Below are 19,551 nucleotides of genomic sequence, written 5' to 3'. Positions count from 1 at the left end.
GTTACCAAAAGTATTCAACATTTTAATTGCTCAGGAATTTAAATTTTCTCAGCCCACCTCAGGTTTTCCTTGACCAATTCTGGTCTGCTTGAATAATAATGCTTTAACTTAATGAGTGGTAAGGAATCAGCTGGGGTTCCTGCTCCCAATAACTGTCCAGTGACTGCTTCTACAGTTAAGTCTGCATTTAATGTTGCCTCATTTTACATTGTTTTGCTTTATCGGTCAGTTAATCGGGCCTGTAATCTTGTTTAGTGTTGCAAGTTTCATTTTAAAGTCATTTCATGACAGTCTGCCATAGGGCTGCATGGCCCAATTGGCGCAATTTTGGAGCGGCTTCCCATACTCCCTAACCTCTTGATGTCGACCCTCCGACTTGCGGCCTCAGCCGCTCCCTAACTCAACCTCTGGCTGAACCTGTCATTCCCAAACCTCCCCTTCACAGCCTCCCTCTCCTGTACCTGCATTCTCATTCATGGAAGGTACTAGTTCCAGATCCGATCAGAAGCCGGAGCTCCAGGGTTGTGAAATTGCGGGTCCCAATGGTGCAGAAACACTGAGCTGGGCTGTTATTATCAATTTTTAAAAAATGAATACAATAGTATGTGAAACTGGGAATGAGTTTACTTTCTCTCCATAATCTCTGTCCGCTACACACATTTTCACCACTCCTCACTGCAGTCACGTCCCCAGTACCGCCACAGCTACTCACTTCCAGGGTCACATCTCAAAAACCCACTAGCCCTGTGCAAACCATCTTCCTTCTATCAATATTCAAGGCTAATTATGCCATGAAGTTTTTTTTTAAAAGGGGATTTAAGTCAAAGACTTCAGTCAAAACTGCTCCTCTGGCCTCCTACCACTCATCTCCAGAGCCTTTGCTCACAGCAAGGGTTCAGGAGAAGGAAGCAGCAAACGGAAGAGTGGGAAGCAGGAGGTTCGGCAAGAGGGTGGGTCAGGAAACGGCAGCAGCCGCAAGCTGGAGGGGGGGGATTGGCAGCAAAAGGGTGAGTGAGGGAGCGGAAAAGGTCGCAAACCGGTGGATCAATGAGAGGAAGGGTCTGCAGTGACCAGAAGGATCGTGTGGAGGTTCAGAATGCAGGATCGGTGGCAAGTTCAAAAACTGTTCCAAAATAAAAGACGCTGAATGAGATATTCCATACTTCATTACTTGCTGTACAACACTGATAGAAAATCTTAACTTTTTTTATTAATTTGTGGGATGTGAGGGTCGCTGGCAAGGACAGCACTTATTGCCAATCATTAATTGAGCAACTTGAGCAGGTGGCAGTGATCTGCCTTCCTGAACCGTTGCAGTCCATGTGGTGTAGGTAAACCCAAAGCACCGTTAAAGAGGGAGCTCCAGGGTTTCGACCCAATGACAGTGAAAGAACGGTGATATAGTTCCAAGTCAGGGTGGTGAGAGGCTTGGAGGCAAATGTGCAGGTGGTGGTGCTCCCATGCATCTGCTGCCCTTGGTGCTTCTAAGCGGTAGAGGTTGTGGGTTTGGAAGTTGCTGCCGAAAGAGCCTTGGTGAGTTGTTGCAATGAGTTGTAGATGGTACATTGCAACTGCTACTGTGTAATGGTGAAGGAGGGAGTGAATGATTGTGATGGATGGGATGCTGATCAAGCGGGCTGCTTTGTCCTAGATAATGGCAAGTTTCTAGAGTATTGCTGGAGCTGCACTCGTCCAGGCAAGTGGACAGTATTCCATCACACTCCTGACTTGTGCCTTGTAGATAGCGGACAAGCTGGGAGGAGTCAGGAGATAAATTATTCTGAAGAATGTCCAGTCTCTGATCTGCTCTTGTAGCCACAGTATTTATATGATTAGTCCTGTTAAGTTTCTGCTCAATGGTATTCACTAGGATGTTCAGATTCACTGATGGTAATGCCATTAAACGGCCAGGGGAAATGGCTAGAGTCTCTCTTGTTGGAGATGGTCATTGCCTGGCACTTGTGTGGTGTGAATGTTACTTGCCAATTATCAGTCCAACCATGAATGATGTTCAGGTCTTGCTGCATATGGACATGGACTGCTTCAGTATCTAAGGAGTCTAAAGGATGCTGAACACTGTGTAACATCCCCACTGCTGACCTGGAGGGAAAGTCACTGATGAAGGAGCTTCAGATGTTTTGGTCCAGGGTACTACTCTGAGAAATTACTGCAGCAATATCCTGCAGCTGAAATGTTTGGCTTCCAACAACCACATCCAGCTTCCTTTGTGGTATGACTCCAACCATCAGAGAGTTTAACTCTGATTCCCAATGACTTCCATTTCAACAGGGTTCCTTGATACCACATTCAGTCAAATGCTGCCTTCATGTCGAGGGCAATGACTCTCACTTAACCTCTGGCATTCAACCTCCCATGATCGTGCCAAGAATGTAGTGAGATCTGGAGCTAAGTGTCTTGACAGAACCCAACCTGAGTATCAGTGAGCAGATCATTGTTGTGTAAGTGCCAGTTGATAGCACCGTTGAGAACAAGTTCCATTGATTTACCTATGATTGCAAGTAGACTGATAGGGCAGTTTGGCCAGCTGGGATATGTGCTGCTTTTTATGGCCATTGCCAGGGACTGCAAAAGCAGACTGTAAAAGCCTCTATAATTAAAAAGAAAAATATTTGTGAAGACAAATGTAGGTCCCTTACAGTCCAAAACAGGAGAATTTATAAAAGAGAATAAGGAAATGGCAGAGCAATTAAACAGCTACTTTAGTTCTGTTTTCACTGAGGAAGACACAATAACTTCCCAGAAATGCTAGAGAACCAAGGGTCTAGTGAGAAGGAGTAATTGAAAGAAATTATTACTAAAACAATAGTGCTGGAGAAATTAATGGGACTGAAAGCCAATAAATCCCCAGGGCCTGATAATCTACAATCCGGGGTACTAAAGGAGGTGGCCATGGAAATAATGGATGCGTTGGTTGTCACCTTCCAAAGTTCTGTAGATTCCCGGCAGATTAGAGGGTGGCAAATGTAACCCCACTTTTTAAAAGAGGGGGGAGGGGGGAAACAGCAAACTGTAGATCAGTTAGCCTAACATCAGCAGTAGGGAAAATGCTAGAGTCTATTATAAAGGACGTGATAACAGGACACTTAGAAAATATCAAAGGGATTAGACAAAGTCAACGTGGGTTTATGAAAGGGAAATCATGTCCAACAAACCTACTGGGGAACTAACAGAATACATAAGGAGAACCAGTGGATGTGGTGTATTTGGATTTTCAGAAAGCTTTTGATAAATTCCCACATAAGAGGTTAGGATGTAAAATTAAAGCTCATGAGATTGGGGGGAATACATCAGCATGGACTGAGAACTGATTAGCAGACAGGAAACAGAGTAGGAATAAATGGGTCTTTTTCAGAGTGGCAGGCAGTGACTAGTGGGGTACCAGAGGGACCAGTGCTTGGGCCCCAGCTATTCACAATATATATCAATGATTTGAATGAGGGAACCATATGTAATATTTTCAAGTTCACTGATGACACAAAACTTGGGAATGTGATTGTTGAGGAGGATAGTAAGAGATTGCAAGGTGATTTAGGCAGACTGAGTGAGTGGGCAAATACATGGCACATGCAGTATAATGTGGATAAGTGTGAAGTTATCCACTTCAGTAGGAAAGAATGGCAAAGTATTATTTAAATGGTGATGTACAAAGGGACCTGGGTATCCTTGCACACCAATCACTGAAAGCATGTAGGTCAGCAAACAGTTAACAAGACAAATGGTATGTTAGCCTTCATTACGAGAGGACTTGAATACAGGAGCAAGGATGTCTTACTACAACTGTACAGGGCCTTGGTGAGACCACATCTGCAGTAGTGTGCGCAGTTTTGGTTTCCTTACCTCAGAAAGGATATACTTGCCATAGAGGGAATATAGTGAAGGTTCACCAGACTGATTCTTGGGATGGCAGGATTGTTGTATGAGGAGAGATTGGGCCCACTAGGTCTGTATTCATTGGAGTTCAGAAGAATGAGAGATCTCATTCAAACATATAAAATTCTGACAGGGATGGGCAGACTGGATGCAGGGATGATGTTTTCTCTGGCTGGGGGGTCTAGAACCAGGGGTAACAGTCTCAGGATTCAGAGTAGACCATTTAGGACTGAGGAGAAACTTCTTCACTTAGAGGATGGTGAACCTATGGAACTCTCTACCACAGAGGGCTGTGGAGGCCAAGTCACTAAAAAATTTAAGAAGGAAATAGATAGATTTCTGGACTCTTAAGGCATCAAGGGGCATGGTGAGAGAGTGGGAGTATGGCGTTGAGATACAGGATCAGTCAAGATCATATCGAATGGTGCAGCAGACTCGAAGGGCCGAATGGCCATCTCGTGCTCCTATTTTCTAAGTTTCTATGCCAGTGTTGTAACTGTACTAGACCAGCTTGGCTATGGGTGAGAGTAGTTCTGGAGCACAAACCTTCATTACTATAGCTGGGATGTTGTCAGGTCCCATAGGCTTTGCTGTATCCAGTACTTTCAGCCATTTCTTGATAACATATGGAGTGAATCAAATTGACTGTGATGCAGTGGGCATTAAAAGAGGGCAAGAAGGATCATCCACTTCTGGCTGAAGATAGCTGCAAATGTTTCAGCCTTGGCTTTTGCACTGATGTGCTGGGCACCCCTCTCATTGAAGATGGGGATGTTTGTGCAGCCTCCTTTTCCACTTAAGTTACTGAATTGTCCACCATTAGTCAGAACTGATGTGGCAGAAGTGCAGAACTTTGATCTAATCTGTTGGTTGTGGGATCACCTTGCTCTGTCTACAGTATGCTGCTTCCAATGTTTAGCATACACGTAATCCTATGTTGCATCTTCATCAGGTTTGCATTGAATTTTAGGTGCACCTGGTGCTGCTCCTGGCATGCTCTCATACAGTCCTCATTGAATCAGGGCTGGTCGCTAGCTTGATGGTAATGGTAGAGTGAGAGATATGACGGGCCATGTATTTACAGAACTGTGTCAAATAGATCAAACAATCTAATCATTCTGAACGTTCAAAGAGCATTCAGCACCCATCTCATCTCAAACACCAATCCTGTGTAACTTGGCAGAATAGACCAACAGTTAAATGTCACATTAGCATAGATTGTTTGCTTCAAGGGCTAATATTGAGGAAATAGGAAACATATCCCAATTCTTGAACCTGGTATCTTCATCAAACACTGCTATATTTGGGTCCAGCACAATTCTGGTGCACGGTAAGCTTTCTCTCCAACCAATCTTTCCAACTCCAACCTCACAGCAGCATGACCTTCACTGCTGCTCTGAAGCTGTTTACTTAGTAGTGAATTACAGCAGCTGTGCACTGTAGATCTTTGTTCATTTGAAACGGAGATGAGACTGCCCAAACTTACTTCATTTAGGCCTCTTACAGCTGTTAAGACAACAGAGATTTTCGTTCCATACAGACTGGATGTAAATCCAAGCCCAAGGGAAATGGACAAAGTTCCAGCACATTGTGCCATTTAGTTAATCCAATCCTCCTTCTTCCCCCAGTCAAGAACAAGCCATCCTTTCAATCCAAAATTTCATAAATTTTTGTACTTCCTCACAGCTCTGTATTTGCAGGTCAAATGTCTGAGGTTTTAGCATTTGGGATTATGAGGATAGCAAGTGTGGTTTTTAAATTATTCCTGTGAAGAAATCCATGAATCATTTTTTGTTAAGAGTGCCAGCAATTTGGGAATATGGAGAAGCTGGCTAAACCTCACCATCAAGAGTACAGAAAAGGCGAAAAGGAAAATAAACAGGCCAAAAAGTGAAGCAGAGAAAAAGAAGCCTCCTTTGCAGTCCCCACCACCCAACAAAACATATCGCAGCAATATTGGGATTACACGGAATCGTTTTTAAACAGAGGACAAACTGTAGTTAAAACAAGTAACAGGTTATCTAATCTGCTGCTATTATTCCACTTGCAGTGGAGGGTACACTGGCAATTATTTAATGCTGCACAGCAGTAAGCTTTCCCATACTAAGTACGGCAATGTATCTTCATTATTATCACTGTGCTTTCACCATCACCACTTACCTCATTCCTTTTTTAAAATTCATTCATAGGATGTGGGCATTGCTGGCTAGGTTAACATTTGCTGCTTATCCCTAGTTGCCCTTGAAAAGATGGTGGCGAGCTGTCTTCTTGAATAGCTACAGTCCATGTGGTGTAGGTATAGTCACTGTGCTGTTAGACAGGAAGTTCCAGGATTTTGACCCAGCAACAGTGAAGGAATGGCAATATATTTCCAAGTCAGGATGGTGAGTGGCTTGGAGGAGAACTTCCAGATGGTGGTATTCCCATGTGTCTGCTGCCCTTTTCCTTCTAGATGGTAACAGTCGTGGGTTTGGAAGGAGCTGGCTAAGGAGCCAGGGTGAGTTCCTGCAGTGCATCTTGTAGATGCTACACACTGCTGCCACTGTGCGTCAGTACTGGAGAGAGCAAATATTTGTGGAAGGGGTGCCTCGTCCTGGATGGCACCAAGCTTCTTGAGTGCTGTTGGAACTGCACTCATTCAGGCAAGTAGAGAGTATTCCATCACATTCCCGACTTGTGCCTTGAAGATGGTGGACAGGCTTTGAGGAGTCAGGAGGTGAGTTGCTTGCTACAGGATTCCAAGCTTCTGACCTGTTCTTGTAGCCACAGTATTTATATGGCTGGTCCAGTTCAGCTTCTGGTCAATGGTAACCCCCAGGATGTTGATAATGTGGGATTAAAAACAGTCCCATATAATCCCAACATTGCTGCAATATGTTTTGTTGTGTGGTGGGGACTGCAAAGGAGGCTTCTTTTTCTCTGCTTTACTTTCTGTCCTGTTTAAGGGCAGTGGTTGATTCTCTCTTGTTGGAGGTGGTCATTGCCTGGCACTTGTGTGGCACAAATGTTACTTGCCACTTTCAGGCCAAACCTGGATATTGTCCAGGTCTTGCTGCATTTGGACATGGTCAGTTTGTGTTTGAGTACAATTCTGCTGCTGCTGAAGGCCCACAGAGCCTCATGAATGCCTAGTCTTGAGTTGCTAGACCTGTTCGAAATCTATCCCATTTAGCATGGTGGTAGTGCCACACAACACAACGGTAACCTCAAAGTGAAGACGGGACTTCATCTCCACAAGGACTGTGTGGTGATCACTCCTACTGATACTGTCATGGACAGATGCATCTGCAGCAGCCACACTGGCGAGGATAAGCTCGAGCATATTTTTCCCGTGTGCTAGTTCTCTCCCCATCTGCCAAAGACCCAGTCTAGCAGCTATGTCCTTTAGGACTCAGCCAGCTTGGTCTATAGTGGTGCTCCCAAGCCACTTTTGGTGGTGGACATTGAAGTCCCCCACTGGAGCATATTCTGCGCCCTTGCCACCTTCAGTGCTTCCTCCAAGTGGTATTCAACATGGAGAAGTACTGATTCATCAGCTGAGGGGGGGGCTACTTTTGAAGCAATTATTGGCTTGAATATTTCCTATCATATCCTCCACACTCAAACAACCCACTTAAAGTCCAAACTTGCACACGGGAATGCCATTTGGGTACAGTAGCAGGAGGTTTTTTGTATCACTGAGCCATAATCCAGGAGGAATCAGCACTTTTAAGGAAAGGGAGGGCCAAAAAGAGCAAATCCAGGGCTGAAATTTTTTCAGGAGAAATAAAATTTAGTCCATGCTGTCAAAAGGTATTAAATGGATGGCAGTTCCTCTAACTCTACAATAACTACAGTATTTATCCAGTAGAATTACTGTAGTAAAACATCCCAAGGCACTTAACAGAAGCATTGTCAAATGCAATTTGATACCAAGCCACATAAGGAGATATTAGCAAAGGTGAACAAAAAGTTTGCTCAAAGAAATAGATTTTAAGAGGTATTTTAAAGTACAAGAGAGGTAGAGAGTAGAGAAGTTTAGGGAGGGAATTTCAAAGCTCTGCACTCATAGCCATGAGTGACCCTTTGGGAAAGACATGTCAACAGGTAACAAGGGAATGGATGACAGTTTCAGCACAGGCAAATTGAGGTTGGGGTGGATTCAGGCAAAATCACCGAGGTGAAAACAGGCAGTCTTGGTGATGGCATGATTATGTGGTCAGAAGTTCATCTCTGGGTCAAATATGACACCAACAATGGGGACAGTATAATTCAACCTTAGGCTCAGAGGGATCGGGTTGGTGGGCAAGGAACAGAGTTCGTGGTGGGGACCAAAGACAGTTTCATTTTGGAAAATCTTTAGCTGGATGTTGGATAAGCAGTCTCAATTTAGAGATAGTTTTTTAAAAATTCATTCATAGGATGTGAGCATCGCTGGCTCAGCCAGCATTTATTGCCCATCCCTAACTGCCCTTGTTCAGAGGGCATTTAAAAGTCAACCAAATTGCTGTAGGTCTGGGGTCACATGTAGGCCAGACCAGCTAAGGATGACAGATTTCCTTCCCTCAAGGACATTAGTGAATCAGATGGTTTTTTACGACAGTCGATAATGGTTTAGTGGCCATCATTAGACTTTTAATTCCAGATTTTTATTGAATTCAAATTTCACCATCTGCCTTGGTGGGATTCGAGTTTCCCAGATTCAGGTTCCCAGAGCATTAACCTGGGTCTCTGGAACATTAGTCCAGTGACAATACCAGTATACCATCACCTCCCCTGGAAGGGTCAATAGAAGTGGTGGTAAGGCACAATTGGTGTCACCGAGGGGCATCATATAGTTGAGAATGGGGGGACGGGGGATAAGGATCGATTTTTGGGGGAACACCAGAGTTAACGGTGCAGTAGCGGGAAGGGAAGCCATCGCAGCTGATTCTCTGACAATGACTCGATAGCTAAAAATGGAGGCTTGTGTCGAAGGGGGGAGGGGCATTGGAGGAGGATGGTCAACCATTTAAAGGCTGCAGGTAAAACAAAGAGAACAAGAAGCAATAGTTTTTCACCATCATAGTCACATGGAAGAGTCACAAGTGACATTCTAAGAGAGTCATTCAGGCACTGTGGTGGGGTGAAGAAATCTGATTGGAGGGTTTCAATCATGGAGTTCTGGGAAAAATGAGTACAGATTTGGAAGCCAACAGTACTTTCAAGGACTTGGGAGAGCAAAATGAAGTTGGGAACAGGGTGTTAGTTTTCAAGTCTGGAAGGGTCGAGGATTGTGTTTTTGAGGGGTGAAGAATGGCAGATTTGAAGTTGTAAAGAGGAAAGCAGTACATGGGGAGAAAGAACCATTAACAATACCAGCTATTATGAGGGCCAGAAAGGCAAGTCGGGTAGTCAGCAGTTTTGAGAGAATAGGGTAGAGGGAGCAGGAGGAGGATCTCATGGATAACATGAGTTCAGAGAGGGCATGAGAGACGATTGGTAAGAAACTAGAGAAAGATGTCAGTTCAAGGCTAGGCACAATTGAACCTGGAAAAAAAAATGGTTCAGTGGGCAATGGAAAGAGGATCTACTGGAAGCAGGAGGACTTGATTGGCTTGAGTGTGCCAGCAGTTTTGCACAAATACAAGTACTAACATTCTCACCTAAAATTGGCCTTAAATTAAATTTTCAAAACAAAGAATAAAAACAGAGCTTTTTAAAAATGAGACACAGATAGGGTGAAAAAATAGAAAAGCCAAAAAACAAAGTGCTTGGAATTTCTGCCTCAGAATCTAAGGAATAGACCTCTTTAAAAAATTACTGCTTACCTTGTCACCATGAAGGCTGGATCAGTTATGACTTCAGGACCAACTCGCACATCTGACACAGCAAGTTAAGGAATCACTAGAGTACCACAGTCAATCAAAAAAAAACACTTTGTTTTGACTCTTGTTGTACTGTTCAGCATCTTGTGCAACTTGATTCTTGTTCAGTTTTCTTTAATTATTCACAAGGTCATTGGTTTTTAATTTTCACAGAAAAACCACCCAATATAGTTCTCAAACCACTGACAAAAATTCAATCCATCTAAAAACTGAGGCAGTGGAAATTAAATTTGATTTATTTAGTCAGCATAAACCAGTGATTCCAACTATGGAGAATGACAGCCACTTTACATATTGCAGATGAGATAACTGATTTTTGATGGTCATACAAGAAAGTGTAATCACAAAATGTGATCCCAAAACACAAAAAGCTAAAGTGCAAAAGAGATCCCTTCAGCCCCTAAAATAACCATCTTTGTTTTGCAGTAAGCACAAAACATTAAACATAGTGCAAGCAATTGTGAAACCTAGTCTGTATACTACTGTATTTCCTGATGTAAACAAACCATATCTCTAAAAGCAGGTCTGTCACACGCAATTTCTGACTATACCTATATGGACAGACCTTGCTGTGAATAGTTAAAAATGCTATTATTAAATTAAAGTGAGCAACCAAGAAGCTTAGTCACAGCAGGACAGGGAAAAGTAAATTTGAATTAGTAGAGGTGTCCAAGCCATCATGCTTCAGGTACATTGAAAGATAGGTTGTGCATTTCATTGATCATTTATGTGTATGTTGATTGAGATAACAATTTATTTGAGCTCAGCAGTGATAGTTGCTAGTGCAATATGGGAAGATTCCACTTCCTGGGGGTCAGGAAAAAAAGAACACACATTGTCAGTGTCAGTCAGGCAACTATGAATTTGCAGCAGTTTTCCAGGGCCAGGCTGACTTGAAAGGAAGTCAAACAAAGAGAGAATATTTGTCTATTTGAGATAGTGAGGCATGATTTTGTTATTTTGTTCTCATAAGTTCTAAAAGTCAGGGATTGCTGCTTTTGTTTAGCCATGTGTGTTCTTTCTTAACCCAAGGGATCTGGGGGCAATTTGTAGCACCCAGTCTACCAATCCTGGCTGAGATGAACCAACTCAACAAGCCATGAATTGAACAAAGGACTTACTTGTAATTCCATATAGTTCAGTTACTCACTGCCTTAATGTGCTATCAGGTGAAGCACAGAAGCCTTTAAATTGTTGATGCCCATTTGTCAATAGTTGAATTTTTAAAAAATGTAGTTTTTTTCTGTGCATTCAGAGGATCCTAATAATTCTCACACAGCAGGTTGGCCAGTTAGGATCAAAGTTAAGTAGCAGCTCTGGGAAACAAGCCTTGCAAACATATTGCTGCAATCATTTTTATTGAACTACATCTGTTGCACATATACCACTTACAATGGATTGGCATGGAAATAGTCACTGAGCTTGATTATCATCAAGGGACAGAGAGTTCTAAACAATCAGTGCATTTGTATCATTGGTAAATTAAATCTGCATTTAATTCCTGCTCAAGTTCTCTCACAAATTAAACAAAAGGCAGATTGCACTGGTTCACTGTCTGTGGTCCTTTAATTATATTTATGACTTTTTTTGCAAATAAATGTAAATGGTTGGTTTTCCCAGTGACACAGAATAGCAAACTTCTATGTACCAAATCACTCTCCATTCACACGTCAAGACTTGCTCATGGGAGGTACTGCCTTGAAAATAACCACAACGCTCAACACTGGATCAGTGACTTCAGGTACAATCATCCCCAACGAGGCGAAAATTAAACTTGTAGAACTGGGAGCCTTGAACTGTCTTTTTGAAAAGGGCTTCCATTCTCAAAGTTTAACATACTGTACAATGCCAATAGTTCTATTCATTTCAACTAGAGATAGCAAATTGTCTTGGAACACTTTCCAGTGTCTTCATTTTTTTTTTGTCTCCAGAAATCACATACTGCCGAAGTATGATTCCATGGTGCTCGCTGCCCTGTAGCACCTCAGTAAACTAGTGATTCTTGATTGGATGGCTGGCAGAGACATCACACACAACAGCCTCGCCCCATTTTTACTGGCAGCTACATACCTGCATGGGGGTGATTAGATTGCAATCAGGAGTCAGCATCCTAACGAACCCAATACACTGGGGTCCATTCCACAACCCAGATGAGATCACTCAACTCAGCTCAGGTGCACGATGCCTAAAACTGAACTAGTAACTTGTTTTAATTTTTCCTGATTGGGAATGATCCACAACTGTAAAATGCTAAGCCAAGAATAATTTTCCAGAAAAAGGCTCCCATTAAAAAAGCTCTGCACACACAGGGCAGCACCTTACTTCTGATAAACACACCCAGCAATATCAGAAAGTGTTAGAAATTTAATCATGGCTGCCAACAATGAAGAATGCTAGAGCAACATGGTTTGTTGACACTTGCAAATAAATAAGTATGTTCCATATATCTGAGAGTGACGTGTAGAATTGGGCTGCATTGTTAAACCAAATGAAAAATTATTTCTAGTCCATCAGACTTAGTACTTGACATGTTGAAAACAATCTTACAGTAGTTTATGTTAATTTACTTCAAGTTTAGATTTATCTACAGAACGAATAGATTAATTGGCTGTTGTGTTGTGCCAAGGAAGCACTTAAGCACATGATTGATTACTAAGGTAAAGGCAAAATACTGCGAATGCTGGAAATCTGAAACGCAAACAAAAAAAAGTGCTGGAAAAACTCAGCAGGTCTAATGGCATCATCGGAACAGATACGATGGAGGCAAAGGAACTGAGAGAATAGTATGGAGTCCTTACAGGAAGCAGGGTGTGAGGAGCTATAGTTGAGGTAGCGGTGGGAGTCAGTGGGCTTGTAATGAATATTGGTGGACAGTCTATCACTAGAAATTGAGACAAAGAGGTCAAGGAAGGGAAGGGAAGTGTCGGAGATGAACCATGTGAAAGTGCTGGAGGGGTGGAAATTGGAAGCAAAATTGATAAAAAAATTTTCCAGGTCCAGATGAGAGCATGAAGTAGCACCAAGGCAGTCATCGATGTACTGTAAAAAGAGTTGTGGGAAGGGGTCTGAGTAGGACTGGAAAAAGGAATATTCCATATACTCCATAATGAGACAGGCATAACTGAGCCCATGCAGGTACCCATAGCCACACCTTTTATTTGGAGGAAGTGAGACAAATTAAAGGAGAAATTGTTCAGTGAGAGAACAAGTTCAGCCAGACAGAGGAGTGATGGTGGATGGGGATTGTTCAGGCCTCTGTTCAAGGAAGAAGTGGAGAGCCCTCAGACCATCCTGGTGGGAGATGGAGGTGTAGAGGGATTGCACATCCATGGTGGAGAGGTCGCGGTTAGGGCCAGGGAACTGGAAGTTGTTGATATGATGTAGATCAGAGGAATCGCGGATGTAGGTGGGAAGAGACTGGACAAGGGGAGAGAAAGTGGAGTCAGGATAGGAAGAAATAAGTTCCATGGGGCAGGAACAGGCTGACACGATTGGTCTACTGGGACAATAGGGGAGGAGGTAGAAGTGGGTTGTCCAAGGTTGGGAGACTATGAGGTTGGAAGCTATGGAGGGAGGATCTCCCAGGGAGATGAGGTCAGTGACAGCTTGATGTTCGGTGGTGGGGCCATGGTCCAGGGGTAGGTAGGAGGAAGTGTCTGAGAGTTGGCGCTCAGCCTCTGCGAGGTAGAGGTCAGTACACCAAACAACAACAACACCACCCTTATCGACAGGTTTGATAACAAAGTCAAGGTTGGACCTGAGAGAACGGAGTGCGGCAGGTTCAGGAGGAGATAGGTTAGAGTGGGTGAGAGGAGCAGAGAAATTGAGATGGCCGATGTCACGCCAAAAGTTCTCAATGAAAAAATCAAGGGCAGATAAGAGGCCAGAGGGAGGGGTCCAGGTGGACGGAGAATACTGGAGGCGGGTGAAAGGATCCGTTGAACAGAGGGCAGGACTCCTGCCCAATGAAATAAGCACGGAGACGAAGGCGGTGGAAGAAGAGTTCAGCATCCTGCTGAGCCCGGAATTCATTGAGGTGAGGGCATAAGGATATGAAACTGAGTCCTTTGCTGAGTACTGAATGTTCAGCATCAGAGGGGAGAAAGGTCAGGAGGTATGGAATACACAGCAAGGGCTGGGATTAGAAGATGGGATGGGGTCAGAGGGACGGGAAGGGGTGGAGGGTCCTGGATGGGCGTTGGTATCAATGAGTTGTTGGAGCTTGTGCTCCTTAGCATCCGAAAGAAAGAGACAAAGTTTCTTATTAAGGTGTCGGATGAGACGAAGAATAAAATGAAGCTGGGGGCGAGGACAGCTTTCAGACAGGATGAGTCGGTGGTGCTGGAGGGAGATGTCAAATGTGTTCATATGGCAGCACATGGCACTGAGTGTGGATCTCAGGATGTGATGAGAACAGCAGCCCGAGCAGCGTTGTATGTTCCGGAGATACCTGTAATCTTAGGCATATTTGAAACACGAGGGATGGAACTTCAGTTGGAATCCACCTGGTAAGTCAGAGACAGAGACAGCCACTGGGGTAGGAAATATGACTGTGAAAGTGAGTTTTAGGAAACACCTTGTCAAACACCAGGAGGGAAATGGAAAGTAATGAAGATGAACAGGGCAAAAGAGACAAGCGGAAATCATGTCGGAAAGAAGAGCAGTACTTCTTCAAGGTAGGCATTCCTGGAAGAGAAGTGGCAGTGAATTAAACACTAAGATAAAGGCAAAATACTGCAGATGCTGGAAATCTGAAACACAAACAGAAAATGCTGGAAAAACCCAGCAGGTCTATTACATGATTAATTACTATTGACCCACTGGGGAGGCCTGCGACAAACCAAAGAGCGGGCAAGCTGATACAAGCCACAAGATTCTTAGCAAAAATAATCAGTTAATAGTGTGGAGATAAGATAAATAACAAATTATGTTTAATTCACATCAATGTATAGTTAAACTCAATGATATAGAAGGCATTGGAGAAGTTGCTAGGAGAAATCAGCAAATACATAAATCCTGCCAAGAGTTACCCTGAACTTCGCTGGTAAGCGAATCCTCATAATGATGAAACTGCAAGAACAAAATATTCCAGCCAATTACATGCAATAAGTAGGATACAGGGATAAAAACAAAAAAACTGCGGTTGCTGGAAATCCAAAACAAAAACAGAATTACCTGGAAAAACTCAGCAGGTCTGGCAGAACTGGCCAGTTCTGTCGAAGGGTCATGAAGACTCGAAATGTCAACTCTTTTCTTCTCCGCCAATGCTGCCAGACCTGCTGAGTTTTTCCAGGTAATTCTGTTTTTGTTTAAGTAGGATACAGGCATCCTTTAATATTCAATTTTTATTAAATAAAAGTAAGTAGTTTGTACAGGTTTGATTTAGTACGTAGCATCCGAATTATATTTTGCTAATAAAAGTAGAGTCCTGAGAAAGTAGCTCAGTCAGGGCAAGGAGGTAAATAGAAAGATATTGCAATATTTTCCTCATTCAATGCAGTAATATGCCCCATTCTGAAGGCAGATATTTGATATTTGGTATTTGAACCCATCAGCCTTGTTACTAAACCCTTTGTTTCAGCTTCCTGGTCCAGATCCATCATCTCTTTATAGAACAGCATTAAATCTCCCTCATCAATGGCAATCAGGCCTTTTGCTCAGTTAAAATACCACATTGTTCTGGTTGTGTGGCATCAATAGACCTCATTTTTAACCTTCTGAAACACTTAAAACACAAATCATTTGGAAGTTACAATATACATGAACAACATAGTAACACTGTAAAACGAGTGATAACAAACACGGAAGAAGGTGCAATCACCCATTGAGTCTGGCTTACCATTTTCAAAACTCATGCACAGATTTAAAACAGACCTAAACGCCTGCAACCATGAAGGTGACATCTCATCTGTCATACTGATCGGACTAGTTAACTATACTGAAGTGGAGATGGCAAGTTAATTGCAGTGGTTGCACAAATGCAGGGTATAGCGAGCAATCGCTTACTTTCTGTTTTCTTACAGATTTTTAGTCAGAACATGCTGCATTGAAATCTGTTTGAAATGGGCTCTGGAGCAAGAACTATGCCCATTTAAATCAAACATCTCAGTGGAGAGGGAGACTAAACAGAGTGAGGAGATCCTCGATATGACATGGGCATATACATATTTATGCATAATGGACATTTTGCTAATGTGATGCTCACATCATACGAAATTGAGCTAAATGTAAATTTATGAAGTATAAACACAAAATGGAACTTTCCTATACAAGAAAATGGAGTTGAGAGGTCAAGTGACTTTTCTTTCTTGCCAATACACATGGACACATGGAACTCCAAAGACCCTGAGTTAATCTCACATTTGGACACGTCTTAAAGTTATTAAAATGCAAATGACCTTTCAGGACATACCTTTGAGGAGTCATCAAAATGCAAATGGTCCTTCCTGTGGTTAATGGCTGACTTCTCCAGCTAAATAAAAGACTGGTTTCACAATACTATTTGCAGACACTTTGACTCCAAAGCCAAAATCAAGAAAATTGGGTGTGAACAGCTCGAACTTATCAAGATGATGTATGGACGGGTAATACTCATCTGACAATGGCCCACCCATCATAAACTATTTATGAGGACAATGGAAAGAGATGCTATAGGCACATGACAGAAACGAGGGGTGGAATTGGCCCTTCCCATAGCGGTGGGGTTCATGGCGGGTGGGAACAGCGAATATGGCTGAAAAAAAATCGGTTTCCTGAAGGCAGGAAATGAGCAGGAACTTGCGGTCCCGACTGTGATGGCGGGAAAATGGCAGGTTGCCATTCCCACCAAAAGCTGTCGGGAAGCCATTTACCATCTCATTAATGGGATTAAAATTAACATCTGAAAAGTAGGAAGCAGTAGGGTGGGAGGATGAGGGTCCGACACTGGCACGTGAAGGGACAGTTTGGGTTGTTGGAGGAGACTATTGTTGGAGGTTCTCCTGAAAGAATTTGAACAGTTAGGAGCTAAATTAAAAAGCAGAACCTCCAAGGTAATGATCTCAGGGTTCCTACCTGAACCACAGGCAAACTGGCATAAGATAAATAAATTCAAGGAGGTAAATGTGTGGTTCAAAGATTGGTGTGGGAGGAATGGGTTTCAGTTCATGGGGCACTGGCATCAGTACTGGAATAGGAGGGAGCTGTTGTGGTGGGATGGGCTTCACCTGAACTATGCTGGGACCTGGGTCCTGGAGAATCGAATAACTAGGGCTGCAGAGAGGGCTTTAAACTAAATAGATGGGGGAGGGCTGTGGAGAAGGGATAAGGCAGCTTACAAAGCTAAAGGGTATGGTGGCATTGCAAGGCAGCTACTTAGGTAATGATACCCAGAGTATGACAGGAATAGTGCACAAACATTAAAAAAAGCAGCAAATAAGGTCAAAGGGGAAAAAAATGGTAAAAAGGTACTATTAATGGCTTTTTACTTAAATGCCCTTAGTATTCAGAAAAAAATAAATGAATTAACAGCACAAATAGAGATCAATGGGTATGATCTTATAGCCATTATGGAGACATGGTTACAAGGAGATCAAAGCTGGGAACTAAATATTCAGAGGTTTGTGACGTTTAGAAAGTACAGGAAGGAAAGGGTGATGGGGTAGCTTTGTTAGTATAAGATGGAATAAGTACAATAGCAAGAAATGATCTTGGATCGGAAGATGTGAAATCCATATGGGTAGAGGCAAGAAGTAACAAGGAGAAGACGACACTGGTGGGAGTAGTCTATAGGCCCCCTAACAGTAGCTATGCTGTCAGACAGAGAATAAATCAGGAAATAACAAGGGCTTGCAAAAAAGCAGTATATTAATCATGGATGACTTTAATCTCCATGTAGACTGGGAAAATCAAATTGGCAGAGGTAGCCAGGAGCAAGAATTCAAAAAGTGTATTCGGGACAGTTCCCTAGAACAATTTGCTGTGGACCCAACCAGGGATCAGGCTATTTTGGATCTGGTAAAGTGTAATGAGGCACATTTAATAAATGATCTCAAAGTAAAAGATCCCCTAGGAAACAGTGACCATAACATGATGGAATTTAGCATTCAGTTTGAGAGTGAGAAACTTAGTTTGGAATCATATGTGCTAAGCTTAAATAAGGAATTACAAAGGAATGAGGGCAGACTTGACTGGAGTGGGCTGGGAAAGGAGTCTAACAGAAAAGATGGTTGATGAACAATGGCAGACGCTTAAGAAAATAGTTCACGACTCACAACAAAGATATATCCCAATGAGGAAGGAGCATTTAGGAAGGGAATAAATCAACCATGGTTAACCAAGTAAGTTAAGGATAGTATCAAAGTGAAAGAAAAAACACACAATGTGGCAAAGATTAGTGGTAAGCCAGAGGATTGGGAAAGTTTTAAAAAACAACAGAAGATGACCAAAAAAGTAATAAAGAGGGAGAAAATAAACTCTGAAGGTAAACTAGCAAGTAATATAAAAACGGACAGCAAGAGCTTCTTTAAATATACAAAAAGGAAGAGAGGGGCCAAAGTCAACATAGGCCCCTTAGAGAATGTGGCTGGGGAAATAATAAGGGGGAACCAGGAAACGGCAGAGGACTTGAATAAATATTTTGCATCAGTCTTCATGGTAGAAGACACTAATAGCATACCAAAAATACTAAATAATCATGGGGCAAAAGACGGGGAGAAAATAAATACAAAAACTATCACTAGAGAAAAAGTACTAGGGAAACTAATGGGGCTAAAGGCTGATAAGCCACCTGGACCTGATGGGTTGCATCCTGTGATATCAAAGGAAATAGCTGCAGAGATAGTGGATGCACTGGTAGTAATTTTCCAAGAGTCCTTCGATTCTGGAAAAGTTCCAGAGGATTGGAAAACTGCCAATATAACACACTTATTCAAAAAGGGAGACAGACAAAAACAGGTAACTATAGGCCAGTTAGCTTAACATCTGTCACTGGGAAAATGTTGGAGTCTATTATAAAAGATGTAATAGCAGAGCACTTAGAAATGCATAAAGTAATCAAGCAGAGTCAGCATGGCTTCATGAAGGGGAAATCATGCCTGACAACCTTATTAGAATTCTTTGAGGAGGTAACAAGCAGGATAGATAACGGGGAACCAGTAGATGTAATATATTTGGATTTGAACGGCATTCAATAAGATGCCAGACATAAGGCTACTTAATAAGGTAAGTGCCCATGGTGTTGGGGGTAGTATATTAGCATGGATAGAGGACTGGCTAACTAATAGAAGACAGAGAGTTGGGATATGGGGGGTATTTTCAAGGTGCCAACCTGTAACTAGTGGAGTGCCACAGGGATCAGTTCTGGGGCCACAAATTATTTACAAGATATATTAATGGCGTGGATGAGTGAAATGAATGTATTATCGCCAAGTTTATGGATGACACAAAAATAGACAGGAAGGCAAGTGGTGAGGATGACACAAAGAGTCTACAGAGGGATACAGACAGGTTAAGTGAGTGGGCAAAAACGTGGCAGATGGAATATAATGTGGGGAAGTGTGAGGTTATGCACTTTGGCAGGAAGAATAGAGGAGTTGAATATTATTTAAATAGGGAAAGACTGAAGCTGCAGCACAGGGGGATTTGGGGGTCCTCGTGCATGAATCCCAAAAAGCTAGCATACATTTCAGCAGGTAATAGAGAAGGCAAATGGAATGTTGGCCTTTATTTCAAAGGGAATAGAGTATAAAAATAGGTAAGTCTTGCTAAAACTATACAAGGCACTAGTTAGGCCACACCTAGAATACTGTGAACAGTTTTGATCCCTTTATCTAAG

At 42.6% G+C, this 19,551-nt stretch overlaps 1 protein-coding gene across 2 annotated transcripts in view; it reads right to left on the bottom strand.

The window, feature by feature from the left end:
- imp3 (IMP U3 small nucleolar ribonucleoprotein 3) overlaps nucleotides 1-19,551 on the bottom strand; it is a 290,648-nt gene that overhangs the window by 65,089 nt on the left and 206,008 nt on the right. For both annotated transcript variants that reach the window (XM_041208908.1, XM_041208909.1), the window contains exon 5: nucleotides 9,681-9,732. In XM_041208908.1, coding sequence (XP_041064842.1) covers nucleotides 9,681-9,732 — 52 coding nt within the window. The remainder of the gene's footprint in view (nucleotides 1-9,680; nucleotides 9,733-19,551) is intronic.

This window comes from Carcharodon carcharias, chromosome 16 (assembly GCF_017639515.1).
Source record: "Carcharodon carcharias isolate sCarCar2 chromosome 16, sCarCar2.pri, whole genome shotgun sequence".
Lineage (NCBI taxonomy): Eukaryota > Metazoa > Chordata > Chondrichthyes > Lamniformes > Lamnidae > Carcharodon > Carcharodon carcharias.
Note: the sequence above shows the minus strand (reverse complement) of the source record. Positions and strands in the feature narration are given on the sequence as shown.